Here is a 17,777-nt window from a genome sequence, read left to right on the forward strand (position 1 = left end):
ATGAGTGAATAGCATGGCGGCCATTTTGTACTTTATGTCTCTCATCTGCCATCTTCTGTTCAACGTTGACATTCGCAAATAGAGGACGTCATGATGACACATCGCTTGACTTCTCCAATGCAGCTCCCACTCATCTCCATTCACTGCCATTGAGACCAATAGCTCGCCTTGCCGGTCCACAAACCCTACAATCATCGAGAGTACGTGTAGCACCTAGAAACTCAACACCGCGATCAACATGCAACGATCCATCTTCAACCCTCGGCTCTTCCGAGCCAGTCCAACATCCAGTACCCTCCTCCACCGCCAACCGCTCTCCACCTCTACAGCACGACACGGCGTCTTCACCAAGGAGCGAGATGACACCTTGGACCCCAGCAAAGAGGGTACGGATGTGACAGAGAAGCAGGCCAAAAACCCCAAAGGAGCCAACCCCGCGGAGCAGCAAGCGAAGATCGTCAAGCAGCAGGGACCTGGGCAGACGCAGCAGGAGGGCCGCACGCAGCAGAAAGCTGGTGGAGCTATGGGAGACGGCAACACGCAGCAGGCCGGTTTGGGGAAGAAGAGTGACCCGTCGCAGAAGTCAGGCGAGGAGGCCGTGAATCCTGCGGTGAAGAGTTGAGTGATGGGAACAGATTTGGGAGGCTCGATAGGGAGGAGGTATGAAGTTTATACGCATTTGGGAGCGGTCGAAACAAAAGCTGCTGGCATCTTTTACGCGCTTGCAATGTTACGATGGCATGGGCGGTATCCGGCATGGGAAAACAAGCAGCACGTGGTGGGCATGATGCTATTCGCTTCGGACGGGGGTGTAAGATATGCATGAATGATAACATCGAGATGATCTAAACGTCACGTTTAACGGCGCTTCTGATGCATGACCTTTAACCTCAGCCCAAGCGGACTATTGAGTTCAGGATGAGGCAACCGCTGGGCAGCAGGTCGCCCAACAGCATGAGATTTTACGCGAGACCGCCGGAGTAGGATGGAGAGAGGACAGGGACCTGTAAGCCTCCCGTACCTCCTCGCGAAATCAGCACACTCACGCATTCTCAGCCGCCGGCACTGTCTCGAGCGTCTTTTCGTTCTTCGGGTTGTGCACATGTCCGGCCACTAGACCGTACTTGCTCTTGTCGTTGTCCAAGATCAGCCAGGCGAGAATCATTCCAGCTCCTCCAAATGCGAACGAAGTGTAGAAGACTGTCTTGTAAGCTTCGGAATTGGCGTATTTGTATGCCTGTGCAGCTGTCGCATTGATCGCACTCGTAAGCCCAGGTACTGCAGACTGCGAGAGTGGACCGCTCCCTTGCAGCCCAGCAATGAGGGCTGGGACGCTTCTCGATGGCAGTCCGGCGTTTTCGGCCGCGGGACCTACGTATTGCGGTACTGTCGTGGTCAACCGATTCGCTAACACTGTCGAGTAGATTGAGGTTGCCAGAGCAGAGACGAAGGAGCGAATAGCTCCACTGAGGCCACCGGCGGTTCCCAGCTCTTCCTGAGTCCGAAGACGAAAAGTGGTTGTGGTGGCAGCGACTGCCTCACTGGCTCCAATAGCAAGAGAACCGGTCGTGATGAGGCCCATCGTGAGGGTGAGGTTCAGCGGGTTGGCGGCACAGGCGATGTATATTGGAGCGGCGATCCAGGTCATCGAAATGACCGTCCAGCGAGGGCCGATGACGGTTGCGAGGAGTCCACCGAACATCTGACCGAAGACGAAGCACATGGCCACCACGCCTGACAGCGTTCCGAGCCGATCGTAGGAGTCGATTGAGTACAGTGTGATCACCGCCTGCGGCCAGACCAACGAGAAGCCGTAGTACCTGAGCAAGAGTCAGTATGATGAGTGGGCAACAATGATCAAGCAGCTGACATACGTGGCGGCGCCTATGCCGGTGATCCACACGCAAGCCTGATACACACGGTTGGTGAACAGATGCAGCGGCAGAAAAGTGTCTTTGCCTCGACGCTGCAGCCACAACTCCCACGCTGGAAAGACGAGGAACAGGGCGATACCACCCGTGACGATACACCCTACCACATGCGGATCGCTCCACGGATACAGCTGTCCGCCCCAGCTCAGAGCCAGCAGGAACACCGTCAAGCTTCCAGTGTAGAGCACGAGGCCCATCCAATCGAAGTGCAGAAAGAGGTCCATCGCCGCCTTCTTCCTATGCAGCATCTTGAAAGTCGGAGGGTGGTAGAATAGGAACCAGCACAGAGCAGAAAGAGCATTGACACCGGTCATGAAGTAGAAGCTACCTCGCCATTTGACAGGCGTCTTCTGGAACGCAAATGCGATCTTCGCGGCCAGAGGGTTGGTTGGGATCGAGACCATGTACGCATACGAGTTGGCGACGTATCTCCATTTCATTGGAACCAGCTCTGAGATGACCTTGAAGGTGTCAGCTCAAGAGACAAGGAGCGAGAAGACGAAGTGGGAGCATACCCAGTAGAAGGAGATTTGAAAAGCGGCAGCGATCCCAATCAACACCTCAGCGGCGATGAGAGTATTAACGTTCTGAGCCACTGCTCCAACAATGGACCCGACCATGCTGATCAGGCTTCCGACAATGAACTGTTCAGGCGTGAGCGTTCCGTGAGGCAACTGCTGATTGACAGGCTAGACTTACAAACCATCTTCGCCCAAAAACATCTGACAACCTCCCGACAAGCAGGAAGAACACGGCTTCGCTGAGGATGTAGACGATGCTGACCCAAGCTATATTGTCGCTCGGGCCGATGTCGTCGTTGATGTCGTTCAACACCGGTGCAATGAGAGCATAGCCGCCTGTACTGGACATCAGACACCCGCTTCCACTTCTCAAACTTGGGGAGAACAACACGAGTTTACGTACCAGTGCCTCCGCAGAACCCAAGCCCAATGGCTGCCATACTGCCCAAGAAGCGGGACGACAGCCAGTACCCAGGAGCCATCTCGTCTGCATCACGACCGCGAGCCTCTGGTGCGCGGTCTTCATCATCATACTCTGAGCGGTATTTGTTGTTCGCCTGATCACCTTTCTCCAGCGAATCGCTTTGTTGTACCACCTCCGAATGCTCGAGCGTGTCTTTAGGTGTTTGAGCCATCGCGTATGAGACTTAGCTGTACAAATCGACAACAACGCAAGGAAAGAAATCAAGATATATTCACCGTCTCAACTTTGCTCTCTTCATCCTTCCGAGGGCAGCCCGATACACAGACTGATCTTCATGATCGTCTTTGCGTGATGCTGTTTTAAGAACTGGTTGCCTCGGTCGGAAGGCAGTTCCCCTTGTACGTACTCTTACCCTGTTCTGCCGCGGCAGGTAAGGTAATCTCTTCGATAATAAATCAACATCGTGGAACAGTGCCATGGGTGTGAGAGGGGAAATAAGAGCGGATAAATTCAGGTAGAAAGTCTTTCATAAGCATGCTACATGCTCAAATCATTTCGTGTGAAAGCTTCGAGCTTCACCTGGGTCACCCTGACATCAGTGTGTCCTGTCAGACCATCACCAGAACTAGCATGGACTCTTGCTCGATTGCGCCCAACGCCATCGCTGAACAATCTTTCGTAATCAAGCAGTAGCACTCGCACTCGTCGCAGTCGCGGTAGGCTTACCAACCAGCCACTCCGTAAAGTACGGGCAATTCCCTGCATTCACCGGGCCACCATTGCCGCAGATGTCGATGACGGGGCACCTGCCACACGGCGCCTCGGTGAGCCCATTCCCACGCTTGCTCTCCGCCGTCACTGCTTCGTCCTCCTCCACACCCGGTTCCTTGTACTTGACCCCTCGCGCGGTCCGGTAGCCTCCACTGATCGGCTCCAGCTTCTCATCCCACACCAGGATGTTGATGACCTTCTGGACTTCGTCGACGGTCAACGAGGCTGACTTGGCGGCTCGCAGCACGTTGGCACTGATGATGAATTTGTGGATTGAGCTTGCAGTAGGGTATTCGTGACCGCGGGTGTAGGCGAGTTGACTCCTGGCTTTGCGGCGAAGACGCTCGCGCTCTCTGCTTGTGGCGCCCATATCCTCGATATCATTGGACTTGACCGCAGCCCCGGTGCCGGTCTTGCGCTTCTTGGTTGGACGGGAGGCTCCTTCTTGATCATCGTCTAGGATCTCAATCGGCGACGCCACCCTCTTCGGTCGCTTCACCTTCTCCCTGGGCGGGTCGAACCAGCTCACCATGCGAACATGAAAGATGATGATGTTCCCCACCTCCTCCACAAGAGTCTCATCCAGAACGCCGGCATCGTAGAAGCTTCCGCCGGTGATGGTCTCGCTTGGTGCAAGGTGAGAGAGGATGTAGGTCTTCTGGTTCATGGCCTTGACATTTTTGACGCTTTTGATCAGCTTTTGCCGTTGCAGCTTGGCGACGAGCTTGTCCAGGCTGTGGCCATCCTTGATGCCGGTCCTGTTCTTGATCATACGAATCCAGACGCCCTCTTCTTGAGCCCCCTCCACGACCTCAAAGACCATGCGCTCATCCTTGCCGAGCTGACGGACTTCGTTGGCCACTTTGCGAGGTCGTACGGTCCATTGGGATCCACTGCCGGTCTTCAAGGTGATGATCAAGAACTGCTTTGACATGCGAGCCACCAGCGGCATCAGCTTCTCGACGTCTTTGACGTCGTTCAGCGCTTTGGAGTCGGCATCTTGGCAATACCGGAGCAGATCCTCTTGCTTGAAAATCTTCTTGTATCCTTCCGGGCAGCTGTTGGCTTCCTTGCAGCAGTATTCGTAGAGGTCTTCGCTTGGGTCCGCCATGGTTGTGACGAAGTCTTTGTTGCTGCTATCGATCGATCATGGATGTGAAGGTTCTGCTCGAAGTCGAGATCCAAGTGAGTCCTGTGAGTCGACAATATCGAAGAAGTTCGATTGTCGCTCTGAATTTGGGTGGCTTCGGAACCTCCCGCCGCTAATGTGGGCGTGAGAATGCGCTGACTGGACTTCAACTTCACTTTCATTCGACAATCGTATACCGCGACCTCAACTACTGTCGGGCCCGGATCGAAAGTTTGGAGGAATTTCTACACTGTCTACAAGCAGCAGACTGATTTCCCTTCCAGCGCATCCCAATCCTGCACTCTTCAATTCTGCATGCGGCAGACGTCGGTAAGTATCGTTTCGCTGCGAGCACAACATGGCATGGCCACGATAATCAGAAGTCCTCATTTGGCGAACAAAAGATGAGCAACATAGCCACATGCTTGCGACTTCTCATTTCATCCTCCTCTCGATTCTCCTCACACAACTCATATCTTCGGGATGCACCTCGGTAGGCCCCGCTTCCTGCTTCGAGCGAATACATGTGCAAGAGCCCCGATGCACCATCGTCAAGCACTCGTTCCCGCTGTTGTACCTCTCCGTCTCACTTTACCTTTTGCAGATCCCCAACTCCATTCTAGTAAAAGCAAGAAGTGTTGACGACAGATTGGCTGACACCCACCGAATGCTTGCGAGGGGTAGCAATGGCCGATTTTACTCGCTACCAGGACATCTCCGAAACGACCGCCGACCTTGACTGGGCCGACCTGGTAGCTATCGATCTTTCTCTGTTCGATCAACCGCGTGGCAAGCAGCGACTCGTCGCCAAACTCAAAGAAGCTATTTCGACCGTCGGCTTCTTTTACGTCACCAACTTTGGGCTCTCAGAAGCAGAAGTTGACGAGCAGTTCTCTCTTGCCGAACAGGTCTTCTCCCTTCCCGAGGGCGAGAAGCAACTGTATCGTGTTGATCCTAGCAAGCAAGGCTTCTTCGGCTGGAAACCCCGCGGCAGCCGCAAACAACAACACGGCCTGGTCGACTCCCTCGAACTCTACGATGACCCCAAGTGGAATTGTACCTTCAAACAAGAGTACTCGCGTCCATCGCCTCTCGCTGCAGCCGCCGAAAAGGCTGAAAAGTTTCAACGCCACCTCCACAACCATGTCCTCAAACGGCTGCTCATCCTCTCAGCGATCATCATGGAACTACCAGACGAAGAGGCACTCTGGCAACTCCACGACTACGAGTCTCGCTCCCAATGTCATTTACGCTACATGCTGTACCACCCGCGTACTGAGGCGGAGCTAGCCACCATGCGTAAGCATAGCATCGAGCACAACGTCTACGGGCATACAGATTTCGGCACCTTCACGCTGTTGATGCGCCAGCCAGTAGCCGCCCTGCAAGTCAGACCGTATGGCCAGGAGAAGTGGAAGTGGGTGAAGCCGCTCAAGCACAGCATCACCGTAAATGTAGCCGATACGCTGTCATTCTTGACGGGGGGATACCTGGAATCGAGCATCCACCGCGTGGTGCTCCCGCCAGAAGACCAGCGCCATTTGCCACGGTACGGCGTGATATACTTCTCTGGACCTGACGACAGTACCTTGCTCAAGCCGGTCGACAGCCCGTTGCTTCAGCGGGAGAAGGTCGAAGGCAACAGAAACCGCAGCTTGCCACCGGCCGGCGTCACAGCCGGCGAGTGGGTGGATGTGCGATTCCGAAGCATCGACAAGAACTACGCGAACAACAAGGATAACGAGGTCACTGTGAAGAGTGTTGAAGTTGCTAGCTATGCGTAAGCTATTCTGCAGACTTCTGTATTCGTTTCGATCGTGTCCATGCCGATCGTACTGTCCAACGCCCATACCGTGACCTGTCCCATGAGACGAACGCCACGCTGATAAATGATCATTCAAACACAGAATGAGGCAACGTAACTTCTCATCCATGCCTCCACAGTCGTGCCCAGATGCTAAAGATCCGCTATGACCTGACCGCCGCGCATGCTGTAGAGTCCGACTTCCGTGCTCTCATCATTCCTTCGTACACCACCGCATTGATCGCTACGTGAATCTACTTGATCCCCAAACGCGATTGTGTCCTACACAGCACTACCGCCTCCGAAGTTGTGCCCTCCACCTGCCATCTCCGTCGCAGCCTCGGCTTCGGCATCCTGAAGTTCCCGCTCGCGCTCACCAGCCTCCTTCGCCGCTTCGACGTCTTCGGCCATGTCGACGTCGCCGGCCGGCGCTGCGGTGGTGTACGATGTAGCGACTTCGGCACCACCGTCGTTCGCGGTCGCGGGCGCAAGACCGGGAGATCGTGGTGCGCTTGCGACGGGGGTCGGCGACCTGCCTCCGGTAGTGGCTGAAGCGGGCACAGCGAGATTGTCGGGGTCCGCTGCGCTTGCGGATGGATGAGGTGCCGCATTCTCATCCTCAATGTCTTCTTCCTTTGGATCCACCTCCATATCATCACCAGCATCGCTTCGATTGCTCACCTCTTCCAGCTTCGCAGCAGCCGCTGCTGCTGCAGCAGGCGAAGCAGTATTCTGCAGTCCTGCCATTGTGGCGGCGACTTCTGCTTCTCTGCTGCTCGCCCGTGGTGCGCCGTTCGACGCCTTGGCCTCGCTTGCGCCGTCCAGATTGATCTCATCCGCCTCAGCCTCATCCTCGGCATCGCCGTTTAAGCTCCTCGCATCATCATCCGCTGGCGTATTCAGCCCCGACTCGTCTGCTGGCGCATGCGGGTTCTTCCAGTCCATGATGCCTCGTCTCCGTGGCCTGCCAGGCTGCTTTTTGACGCCGACCGATGCGCCCATCTCCTCGTCTTCAGATTCCGACAGCTCATCATCGCGCTCGACCCGCTTGTCCCACAGTCGCTGCGTATACCTCCGGTCCTTGTTCGCCTCGTGATCGGCATCCTCATCATCCAAACGTGCTTCTTCCTCGTCGAAAGTCTCGTCCATGCCGACAGCAGTTCGAGGAACATCCTGCATCTGCACTGAGGGAGCGGCCGAAGTTGTGCGCTTCAGGTTGTCAAGGACTTGCTGCTTGATCTTCTCGAGGTATTCGCGCGAGTTCGCATTGTCCATGTTGCTGGGTCGCACGTCGAGCTCGAAGTCGGGCGCATAGTATTCGTAGTAGTCGGTGAAGGGTAGCTCGTTGCCCATCTCGACGCCGACCAGCAGACCCGTCTCGTACGCCCACGTGCGTGCAACGTTGCGCATCGTATAGCCACCTCCACCGAGCACCAGCGTTGGCAGGTTGAAGCTCTTGACAAAGTTGACGCAGTTCGCATGTCCACGCATGCTGAGGTTGAACGCACCAAGGCGATCTCCGCTGAGCGAGTCTCCGCCGCACTGCAGCACCACTGCGCTCGGCTGGTAGTACTCCATGACCCAGCCGATTGTCGGCTCGAAGATGTCCTTGTAGCTCTTGTCATCGATGCCGTCTCGGAGTGGGAAGTTGACCGAATAGTATTTGCCATTGCTCACGCCGATATCCCGCAGCTCACCAGTGCCGGGAAAATACTCGCCGTACTTGTGAAAGGAGACGGTCATGACGCGGTCGGTCGAATAGAAGGCTTCTTCGACTCCGTCGCCGTGGTGAACGTCGATGTCGATGTAGAGGACGCGCTGGTGGAATCGGAGGAGCTCGATGATGCCCAGGACGATGTCTATACAGAACACCAAGATTAACCGCGTGCGCCTCAGACGGCGGAAGGGAGCAAGACTTACCATTGATGTAACAGAAGCCGCTGGCCTCGCTCTTCTTTGCATGATGCAGCCCACCGGCCCAGTTTACCGCAACGTCGCATTTGCCCCTGTTCAGCCTGGCAGCGCCCTCCATGCTTCCACCAGCACTGATGCCGCAGAACTCGAACAAGCCGTCGAAAACAGGACAGTCGTCGCCGACGTTATACCGCCCTTGCTCTTTCGCGAACGCGTCCATGTTGTCGGGAGTGACGCGCTGCAGGAAATCCACGTACTCGTCGGTGTGGAACTGGGTCATCTCGAACTTGGAGGCCGGCTTCGCGCGGTAGATCTCGAGCTTCTTGTAGAGGCCGTAGTTCATGATGAGCGAGTGGGCCATACGTATACGGTGAGGCTTCATGGGATGGCCGGCGTTGTAGGCGTAGTTGCCCACATCGCTGTCGTAGAAGTAGGCCACCTTGCGCGGTTTGGACGTCGTCGTCGCCGAGCTCTCCAGCGGTGTCAGCGTGCCCACGGGACCGTATTGAGGCATGTTGAAGGACGGAGTGCTGGAAGGAGGAGGAGGTGGTGGTTCAGTCGTCTGATTGAGGTTCCAGCAACGAGGTCGGTTTTCAGAGGGCTGGTCTGTTGGAGTCGTCTGCTTTACTATACTGGGTCAGATTGGTAGAGCATGGTCGTGAGCAAAGATGGTGCGTCGAAGAGTGTCGTGTGCTTGAACGAAGGAAAGAGGCTGGCAGTGGTCCGGCGTGAAGAAGTGAAGAAGAGGATGAAGTGATGGCCGAGTTGAAGCTCCATCTTCCGCCAAGCCCTTGAGGTCCGACTTCAGCCCCGCAATGAATCGCCTTACAATGCACGAGATGGGAGACAGTCTACCTTACACCAGCATGCATGTGGTAGACAGTGAGACGGGAATGACTGACTTCGCAGAAACAAGTGATTGGATTGAAACGAGACTACTACTTCTTGACCATCGCATCCTTTCCTTCGGCATCCATGTCCCGCTCTTGCTTGCCAAACTGGCCTCGAGACGACCACTGCAGGCCCCGGTATGGGGTGGGCATCGTCTTCAAGGTCGCCACGCCTAGCTGTGGTGACTGGAGCACCACTTCCAAGAGCTCTTCCAGCCCTTCGACCCGCACCACGACGACGAGCTGCCCGCTGGCTTTGGCTCAATGACGGGGCCGTAGTCGCCACAGTCAGCCGGACTGGCCTTTGGACAGTCACAAGCAGTGCAGATTGACTGGAGCGCGGCGGGCTCAAAGCTCGGCACACTGGTAGCAGGTGCGCAACGATACCCGAACAATGCCATGAGCGCCTGTCCCACAGCGGCGGCATCGCTTTGGGAGACACCAAAAGACGTTGCAGCGAGGCCGACCTGCTGGATGAAGTACCCGACCTCGGCGGCGTCGAGGGCCATGAACTTGTGTACTTGGTACATTCCGTTGAAGCCGTCGTACGGCTTAACCGTGTTGCCGAAGACGCTGCAGCCGAGCAACGCAGCGAAGAACTTGTAGAGGTGAGTGAGGAGGAAGCTTGCCAAAAATTAGTCGATCCGATGACAGGCGAGACAAGTTGGGTTGACATACAATTGATTGCAGTTACGACAGTTGGCAGCCTTGTCGTTCATCAATGGCGCAGCCCCTCCCCCGTCGAGGAAGTTGATGGCGACACCACACTTGCCGCCACGGTTGGATGATGCGAGCTCGCCGTCGAAGTACTGAAGCAGGTTGACATTCTCACCGTTGTAGGTGCCAGGAGCGAGGATGCCTGGCACGGCGTTCAGTGCGCCCGCCGAGTAATTGCCGATGACCGCAGTGTTGACGAGCTTGTGGAGGAGTAGCTGTTGGTGGGCTTCCGTGTTGCTACCGAAGAGAGCAGTCGTGTACTTGTTACACAGGGACTGAGTTGCGATCGAAGCGCCTACAAGGGCCAGGCCAGGGATAAGGGTCGAGAGCTTCATGGTTGCTTCTTAGTCGGTCTGTCCGATTGCTTGAAGCAAGATAAAACTGAAGGCCGAGCAGAGCAAGGACGGAGCAGAGGCAGTACAAATAGTGCGATGCCATCTGAAAGGTGCCGCTTTCCCCACCGCTCTCATCTCCTCCTGTCCGGACGCGCATCCTCATGTCGCGGAAGTTGTCGACTCCGTGAAAGGTCGCGCAACAAAACATCTGGAAGCGGGCAGAATCCAAACTTCGTCTACCAAAAACGGCCAATGGCAGATCTCGAATTGGTAATCTCGATCCCAGGGTAGTTAGCATGAGTGCACTGAAGAGCTAAAAGACGGCTCGCGTGGTCTGGTCCAGACGTCCCAGGGCGTCTGGGGTAGTGATCGTCGTCGGGGATTTTGGAGCTTGTGGGAGCTTAGTAGTGTGGGCAAGGTCGTGAATGGACGAGATGAGTTTAGACTTGTAGTTATACTTAACTGTGGAGCCCGTGCAGGCATGCCGCCGTGACTGCGAAGATCGAGAAGGTGGAGGATGATCATGTTGGTGAAAAGCTTCGCGGAAGAATGCATGGCTGGAGACGTAGTGTGGAAGTACTCTCACCTATCAGTCTGCTCTGATTCGAGCGGATTGAACGGAAGTATAGCCTTAGTGGTCAATACTTCCACAGGAAAGCTCACAGCTCTCGTTACACGCAGTCCTGGTAGAACCTCGTTCTAAAAGTAGAGCAGAGCAAAGAGGCAGCTCCGCGTTCTCGGGCCACTGCTTGATCGCGAAGCACCTACAATCGGTGTAGGACCACAAGCGGGCAGGAAAACGAGGAGACATGCGACACATCGTGGGCAGCATCGTAAAACCCGCTCACTGAGTCGTGGAATGGAGTTGTGGTCTTGCTCCAGCAGCGGCCAGACGCCAGTCGCATCTCTGACTCCTCTGGACAAACTACTGCTAGTTCGAGTGACGCCACATGCAGCATTTCGATAGCGCAGGACCCTGTTGCCGGACGGGAGGTGTACGGTGCTCGACGGAGCCATAGATGTCACTCACAAGTCGGATCGGCCCGTTGTGCAATGGTGACGAGCGTGGTGCCTCAGAGTTTGAATTGCCGATGTCTCAGCAGGAGCAATTACGACGAGCAGAAGCTGGATCTGCGACCCCGCCCTGTGTTTGCATGGCATCAACAGCGAGTTGAGCTGTTTCCGGTTGTTTCCAATTAGCCGTATGGCCAGACTACTTCAGGTGAGAAGTGAACGCGCTGGGGGGTTGCAGGTGACCAGGTCCGTCTGTTCTATCGTTCGTGCATGAAATCTCTTCGGGGTAACACGCAGAAACTAAGTATTGTACCTCAGGAATCCTCCTGAGAGTCGCGAAAATGTAGGAAGAAGACCGAAGCTGGTGTCGGGAGGGCGTTCGAAGGTGTTCTCCAGTCATTGCAATGCTCGTCTCAACGGGCATTGTTGTGCGGCCCACACGTTGTGGGATGGGTGGCAAGCAAGATAGCTTTGGAGTTCTTTCGAGTTGTCCGGCGACATTCTCATGCGGAACAGCCATTGCATTCTTCGCTCTGCTTAGGCGCACTTGAAGAAGGGAGGCGGCTGCGAGTGTCGACCGGTATGAATGGAGTGCAGAGGAAGAAGATGTGGTGGTCATATCCGTGGAAGTAGCGTTCTGCCGGGCGGTGAGTGCGGAGAAGACTCCCGAGCACATGCCTTAGGTACCTCAGCAGCTTCAAGTCAACGTCAACTCTTGTCGCCTCCCACAAGCCACCCATCTCTCCACCTTCCCATACATCTTCCTTCCAACAAGCCTTCGAAAACACCACCTTCGTCCCTCGCGCTCTGCAACTCTCCCAATCGACCACGAATCCGCCGTACGCCGCAAACACCTTCCTCCTCCGCCTCCCAGACACAGCGCGAAGATGGATCGATTATCAAGAATGCTGCAGGCGGCGCAAGGCATGGGACAAGGAGGAGGCGGACCAGCACAGGTAAGAAGCTCTCTGCGCCAACCGTGACAACGTCTGTGGATGTGACAGCGGCGACACCTTCCTGCTCGTCTGCTCCGATTTTGGACTGCGCTTGACTGGATGTTCCTTGCGCCTGCTCTGGACCCACAAATGGAAGCCACCAGGCTGGTCTTCTTTTCCTGAAAGGCTTCACACCACGAGCTTCTGCGTGTCGAACCCATCATCCCACCAGATAACGCCGGCACGCCACGAAGGGCCCGCAGGAATGCCTCCAGCCAAGTGGACTTCGAATTGATCTTGGAGGACATGGACGCGAGAGAAAACGAGCGGCGTGTCCAGGCGCAACGTGCCCAGGATCATCGGCGCAATGTGGGTTTGGTCTGCTCCTGCCTGCTGCTCGCGCATCTGCACCGTCCAGTGCTGGAATGAGTCCTTTTACCTCCCACAGCGCATCAGCACACTCATACCCGCCTCTCAAACATCATTATGCCTCCACGACGCCGAAGAGCCTCCACCGACCCGAACCGCCTCCGGGAAGCACAACGCAATCGTGTTTTTAACAACTCCCGCATCTCTCGCAATCTTTCAAACTCGGGCCGGCCTCGCATCCCTCCCCAGCCTGTTCCGGAATACCGCGTCAACCGGACCCTGACCAGAAGCAATGTTGATAGCTTGTGGAAGTAGAATCAAGACCCATACTTACAATTCTTCTTATTCAGGATACCAACATCGTCGACAATGCCGAAACCGTGTACATCTCCTCGCTCGCCCTCCTCAAGATGCTGCGACATGGCCGAGCAGGTGTGCCTATGGAGGTTATGGGTTTGATGCTGGGAGAGTTTGTCGACGACTACACGGTCCGCGTGGTAGATGTCTTCGCCATGCCACAGTCCGGGACGGGTGTGTCGGTCGAAGCAGTAGATCCGGTATTTCAGACCAAGATGATGGACATGCTACGGCAGACGAACAGGTGAGAAATCACATCCTGCAGCTTTGAAGGCAGCTTTGAAGGCAGCTTGTGCTAATGACATTGATGCAGACCAGAAACAGTCGTCGGCTGGTACCACTCACATCCCGGTTTCGGTTGCTGGCTCTCCTCCGTCGACATCAACACACAGCAATCTTTCGAGCAGCTTACCCCTCGCGCTGTCGCCGTCGTCATCGACCCCATCCAGTCCGTGAAAGGCAAGGTCGTCATCGACGCCTTCCGCCTCATCAACCCGCAATCGCTCATGCTCGGGCAAGAGCCACGCCAAACCACGTCGAACCTCGGTCACCTCAACAAACCTTCGATACAAGCGCTCATCCACGGCCTGAATCGGCACTACTACAGCATCGGAATCGGCTACCGCAAGACCGCGCTCGAAGAGGCCATGCTTATGAATCTGCACAAAACCGTGTGGACCGAAGCCCTCACTATGCCCGATTTCGCAACAGAAGGCTCGCGCAATCAAGCCAACCTCACGAAGCTCGTTTCGCTCGCCGAAGGCTACCACAAGCGCGTGAAGGAAGAGTCGGAGCTCACGAAGGAGCAGTTACGGACACGATATGTGGGCAAGGTGGACCCAAAGAAGCACATCGAGACCGTAGGGCAGGAATTGATTGAGGACAACATCGTGGGCGTTACAAGGCAGATGATTGACAAGGAGGCTGGCGTGCCGAGCAAGGGGCTTGCGATGAGAGGGAAGGAGGGCGCTGCGAATGGCGAGGTGAACGGAGATGGGGCGATGGAGGTTGATGGGCAGTAGTGTGGCCTCGTCGCGGTTCAGTGATGGGATGCGTTGCCTTTGAAGCGGGTGGTGTCATGCATAGCTTTGGCAACTGGAGCTGGCTGCTCCAGCATAGCGGGGTGAATGATTAGACAGCATTAATGGTACCTCGATGGAACCTCGCCCATCTGATGCTCTGTGCCAACGGTCGATCATTCCAGCAACATACTGGACCTTCTCGTCGAGATTGCGACCCCTCGCGTGGCCCTCGCAAGTTGTCGACAATGAAACCAGCCTGCTTGGTCAGTGAGCCGACGATATTCTACCGGACAATGGCGAGAGCAATGTGGCCTTGATTCCGGGATCTGGTCTCGGAGAAGCGTGCAGGCATATTGCTTACCCTGTTTCACTGCCGGCAGCTTGCCCTCGCCAAGCTCGTGTGGGATGTCTACAAGGATAATCAAAGTCCTTCCTTCCGAGCGCTTCTTTCTATCCTCTTCCTGTTGTATTTCCACAATGTTGATGTATGGTCGTTGCGTGGTGTTGAGTAGTTCTTGGACAGCTGTCGAATATCGTTGCGCTTGTCGCATGTCTTTGGCGACAGCTTGCGTCTAACATGAGTGACGAGGTAGAGTTGAGCTATGGTTCAAACCTCAAGGACGTCCAAAGAGGGTACAGCACACATGTTGACAGCGAAGTTCTCACGCAGGATGAGAGAGAGATCCGTCGTATGGGTAAGGTGTCGTTATATAAGGTAGGTACGCATTCTGATGCTGCTCTCAGCTGAAAATCGCTGACATTGAATCAGCGTGTGCATCGTGGGAGAACCATGTTCGCGACCAGCACCTCCATTCAAGCCAGTTGGCAAGTCTCGTTGGCGTACGTATAAGATGCGGTTGCAAAGAATATGCTGATGGTAGGCAGATCTCTCACTCCTGGTCTGCTGAACGGTGGGACTGCCGGCGTGTTTTGGTCATTCATATTCACAGCCTTCCTCGGGCTGAGTAACGTCTTCTCGATCGCAGAGTATACGTCCATTGCACCCATCAACGGTGGACAGTACCACTGGCAAGTACAGCATTTTGAGAACATTCAGTGTCACCCCTGCATTTCATTCCGGCCCTGGCCGCCCTCTTCCACCCCAACTACGCCTCAACACCATGGCAGAGCAACTTGTGCGTCTTCGCGCTTGTGCTGCTTATCCTTGCCATCAATGCCGTGACGACGAAGCCTCTGGTGTACATACAGATGGCTGCGATGGTAGTTTTGTTCGTTGGCTGGCTGCCGCTCGTTGGATGCCTGGGCGGTCTCTCCCCTCATCCTAGAAGCTTCCACGACATTGTTACGGACCTCACTAGCACTGACGGCTGGGACAACCTTGGGATTGCGGTTTTGGTTGGTCAGATCAGCAACGTATATGCTTTGACGTGTAAGCTTAGCCATACACTGTCATGTTTGGGATGGAACTGACTGTGCTGTCCAGCTTTCGATGCCGCCGCACACATGGCAGAAGAGGTAACAAACGCCGGCCGGGCTGTTCCGTTGGCCATCGTCTGGAGTTATGTCGGTAATGCCACTGTAGCGTTCGTGGTAATCGCCCTCACCATGTGGAGCATCCCTGATATTGGCGCGGCCGTGGACAACCCAACGGGTTTTGCGTTCATCTTTCCACTAATGGAGGCTGGGAAGAGATGGGCGCAGGCGATCGTTGCCGTCATTACGCTCATTGCCTTCGCTGGATGCACAGGCTGTAACGCAGCAGCTTCCCGCGAAATGGCTGCTTTCGCACGTGATGGTGGTCTGCCGGGTTCCAAGTGGCTTGCAAGGGTCAGTGACTATATCCATTGTCTGCGGCAGGTCTGATTCTGACACGATCTGCTTCACAGGTCACAAAGCCAACCCATCCTCCTCGCAACTCCGTCTACGTCACCAGCTTCGTCACTGTTGCACTGGTCTGCATCAACTTCGGCTCCACCGTTGCCTTCAACGTTATAATTTCAGGCCAGCTCATCGCTCTCAACGCTTCGTACGCCCTGACCCACGGATGCGCGCTCTGGGCACGAGCAACTGGCCAATACCGCCGGGACATTGCGCGATGGAACATGGGCCCGATGGGCGCCTTTGTGAACATCGTTGCCTTCTTCTATGATCTCTTGCTGATCATCTTCCTCGCACTCCCGTCTGCGCCAGAAGTCACTCCTAAGACCATGAATTGGGGCCCCGTGATCTTCCTTGGTAGTACTGTTCTTGCACTATTATTTTACGCTGTCCTTGGTCGACACCAGTTCAAGGATCCCGGAAAGGAAGTTATTAGTTAGGAGAGTTACTAACCGTTTAGGACGGTCTAACGTAAGCAACGTACCTCCTCGGCTCGTAGTTCGCTTAGAGTAGGAGTAACGGTAGGTACGGTAATATCTACTTCTAGTATATTACAACATTAGCTTTAAGCTAGGAGATAGCCTTACTATAGCCTCGTCAAGACGTATTCGTAATTAGCCGTACGTATAGATTAATCAAACTTAAATATTATAACTTTAGCGGTAAGGTAAAGATATCTAAGACTATAGAGACGATTCTTATCTAGGTAGGTACTAAGATAGAAAATAGAACTTATTTTCTAATTGCAATAGTACTATTACTATATCTAGATACCTACTAATCTACTATACTTACTATATTCTAGTCTCTAGAGTCTAGAGAAGAGGGCTTAAGTATTGTTTTCTATAGTACGAGTATAATTTCTAGTAATTAGCTAAGATCTAGCCCCTTTTAAGCGACGGCTAAGATATCTACTTTAGCCTTGTATTATAATCCTATAAGGTAGTTTTACGTAATTAAGGTTAATCGTACTTCTTTAGAGAGTTAGGTAATAGGTAAATAAAGGTAAGGATACTAACTTAAGTCTAATTGGTTATAGACCTTTTAGTAAGATTATAATATAAGTTAAATATAAGAATATTAGAGATACTCTTAGTTCCTATATACCTAAGGAGTATCTAGTTAGTTTAGTCCTTCTCTAACCTATCTAAACTCGACTAACTCGAACTAAGCTAATCTAACTAATTAGGTTAGTTATCCCGTTATACTAGATACGATACTAATTAGTTAGTCTTAGGTACTTTCGATTAGTCTATTCTCCTTCTATAGGATAGTTCTATAATACTATCCCCTTCTTAGTCTAGCTTATCTCGAGCTTAATAAGAGAGTCCTACTTCCCTTATCCCTAGATATTTTATTATACCTTCTTTTTCTAATAAACGAAAAACTCTCTCCTTAGAGGTTAGACTAAACGGAATCGAGATAGCTCTATATACGTAATATCGAAACGTAAAGCCTTATAAGAGCGAGTCTCGAAAGAGATATATTATAGGTTCTTAGTCCGGTCGCTATTTTAAGTATATCTATAAGGGTTATACTTTATATAACGTAATAGTCTCTTAAGCTAAGTAGAAGAGACTATGGGATAGTTATAATTAGCTATAGCTAGATATTAAGCGCGCTAAAAAGTAAGAGGCTAAGCTACTTTAGTAGCTTTTGAAATATAAGACGCGTACGGTACGCCTTTATAAGTAGCTACATTAAGCTAAGCGTTATATCGACGTAGTAGGGTTAGGAGTAGGGTTCGAGTTAGTCGAGTTTAGATAGGTTAGAGAAGGACTAAACTAACTAGATACTCCTTAGGT

General features: G+C 53.7%; 9 protein-coding genes across 9 annotated transcripts; 5 read left to right on the forward strand and 4 right to left on the reverse strand.

The window, feature by feature from the left end:
• Positions 1 to 238: 238 nt before the first annotated feature.
• On the forward strand, positions 239 to 622 carry LTR77_011221 (uncharacterized protein; the record flags this gene model as incomplete). Its single annotated transcript, XM_064808432.1, has 1 exon — positions 239 to 622. One exon carries the CDS (start codon positions 239 to 241, stop codon positions 620 to 622), a length of 384 nt encoding a protein of 127 aa, XP_064653388.1.
• A 420-nt stretch (positions 623 to 1,042) lies between these two features.
• LTR77_011222 (uncharacterized protein) lies at positions 1,043 to 3,087 on the reverse strand (the record flags this gene model as incomplete). Its single annotated transcript, XM_064808433.1, has 5 exons — positions 1,043 to 1,820; positions 1,875 to 2,392; positions 2,447 to 2,575; positions 2,631 to 2,788; positions 2,856 to 3,087. 5 exons carry the CDS (start codon positions 3,085 to 3,087, stop codon positions 1,043 to 1,045), a joined length of 1,815 nt encoding a protein of 604 aa, XP_064653389.1.
• A 471-nt stretch (positions 3,088 to 3,558) lies between these two features.
• RPC34 (34-kDa subunit of RNA polymerase III (C)) lies at positions 3,559 to 4,758 on the reverse strand (the record flags this gene model as incomplete). Its single annotated transcript, XM_064808434.1, has 1 exon — positions 3,559 to 4,758. One exon carries the CDS (start codon positions 4,756 to 4,758, stop codon positions 3,559 to 3,561), a length of 1,200 nt encoding a protein of 399 aa, XP_064653390.1.
• A 704-nt stretch (positions 4,759 to 5,462) lies between these two features.
• Positions 5,463 to 6,832, forward strand: LTR77_011224 (uncharacterized protein; the record flags this gene model as incomplete). The annotated part of the gene is made up of 2 exons (XM_064808435.1): positions 5,463 to 6,556; positions 6,721 to 6,832. The coding sequence occupies 2 exons, from the start codon at positions 5,463 to 5,465 to the stop codon at positions 6,830 to 6,832; spliced, it is 1,206 nt and encodes a 401-aa protein (XP_064653391.1).
• Positions 6,833 to 6,862: 30 nt separating this feature from the next.
• Positions 6,863 to 9,008, reverse strand: RPD3 (histone deacetylase; the record flags this gene model as incomplete). Its single annotated transcript, XM_064808436.1, has 2 exons — positions 6,863 to 8,439; positions 8,501 to 9,008. The coding sequence occupies 2 exons, from the start codon at positions 9,006 to 9,008 to the stop codon at positions 6,863 to 6,865; spliced, it is 2,085 nt and encodes a 694-aa protein (XP_064653392.1).
• Positions 9,009 to 9,557: 549 nt separating this feature from the next.
• LTR77_011226 (uncharacterized protein) lies at positions 9,558 to 10,436 on the reverse strand (the record flags this gene model as incomplete). Its single annotated transcript, XM_064808437.1, has 2 exons — positions 9,558 to 10,008; positions 10,063 to 10,436. 2 exons carry the CDS (start codon positions 10,434 to 10,436, stop codon positions 9,558 to 9,560), a joined length of 825 nt encoding a protein of 274 aa, XP_064653393.1.
• Positions 10,437 to 12,337: 1,901 nt separating this feature from the next.
• Positions 12,338 to 14,133, forward strand: RPN11 (multicatalytic endopeptidase; the record flags this gene model as incomplete). Its single annotated transcript, XM_064808438.1, has 3 exons — positions 12,338 to 12,406; positions 13,105 to 13,355; positions 13,425 to 14,133. 3 exons carry the CDS (start codon positions 12,338 to 12,340, stop codon positions 14,131 to 14,133), a joined length of 1,029 nt encoding a protein of 342 aa, XP_064653394.1.
• A 577-nt stretch (positions 14,134 to 14,710) lies between these two features.
• LTR77_011228 (uncharacterized protein) lies at positions 14,711 to 14,983 on the forward strand (the record flags this gene model as incomplete). The annotated part of the gene is made up of 2 exons (XM_064808439.1): positions 14,711 to 14,848; positions 14,903 to 14,983. The coding sequence occupies 2 exons, from the start codon at positions 14,711 to 14,713 to the stop codon at positions 14,981 to 14,983; spliced, it is 219 nt and encodes a 72-aa protein (XP_064653395.1).
• Positions 14,984 to 15,342: 359 nt separating this feature from the next.
• LTR77_011229 (uncharacterized protein) lies at positions 15,343 to 16,412 on the forward strand (the record flags this gene model as incomplete). Its single annotated transcript, XM_064808440.1, has 3 exons — positions 15,343 to 15,523; positions 15,578 to 15,921; positions 15,981 to 16,412. The coding sequence occupies 3 exons, from the start codon at positions 15,343 to 15,345 to the stop codon at positions 16,410 to 16,412; spliced, it is 957 nt and encodes a 318-aa protein (XP_064653396.1).
• Between the last annotated feature and the right edge of the window lie 1,365 nt (positions 16,413 to 17,777).

This window comes from Saxophila tyrrhenica (genome assembly GCF_035928015.1).
Source record: "Saxophila tyrrhenica strain CCFEE 5935 chromosome Unknown scaffold_36, whole genome shotgun sequence".
NCBI lineage: Eukaryota > Fungi > Ascomycota > Dothideomycetes > Mycosphaerellales > Extremaceae > Saxophila > Saxophila tyrrhenica.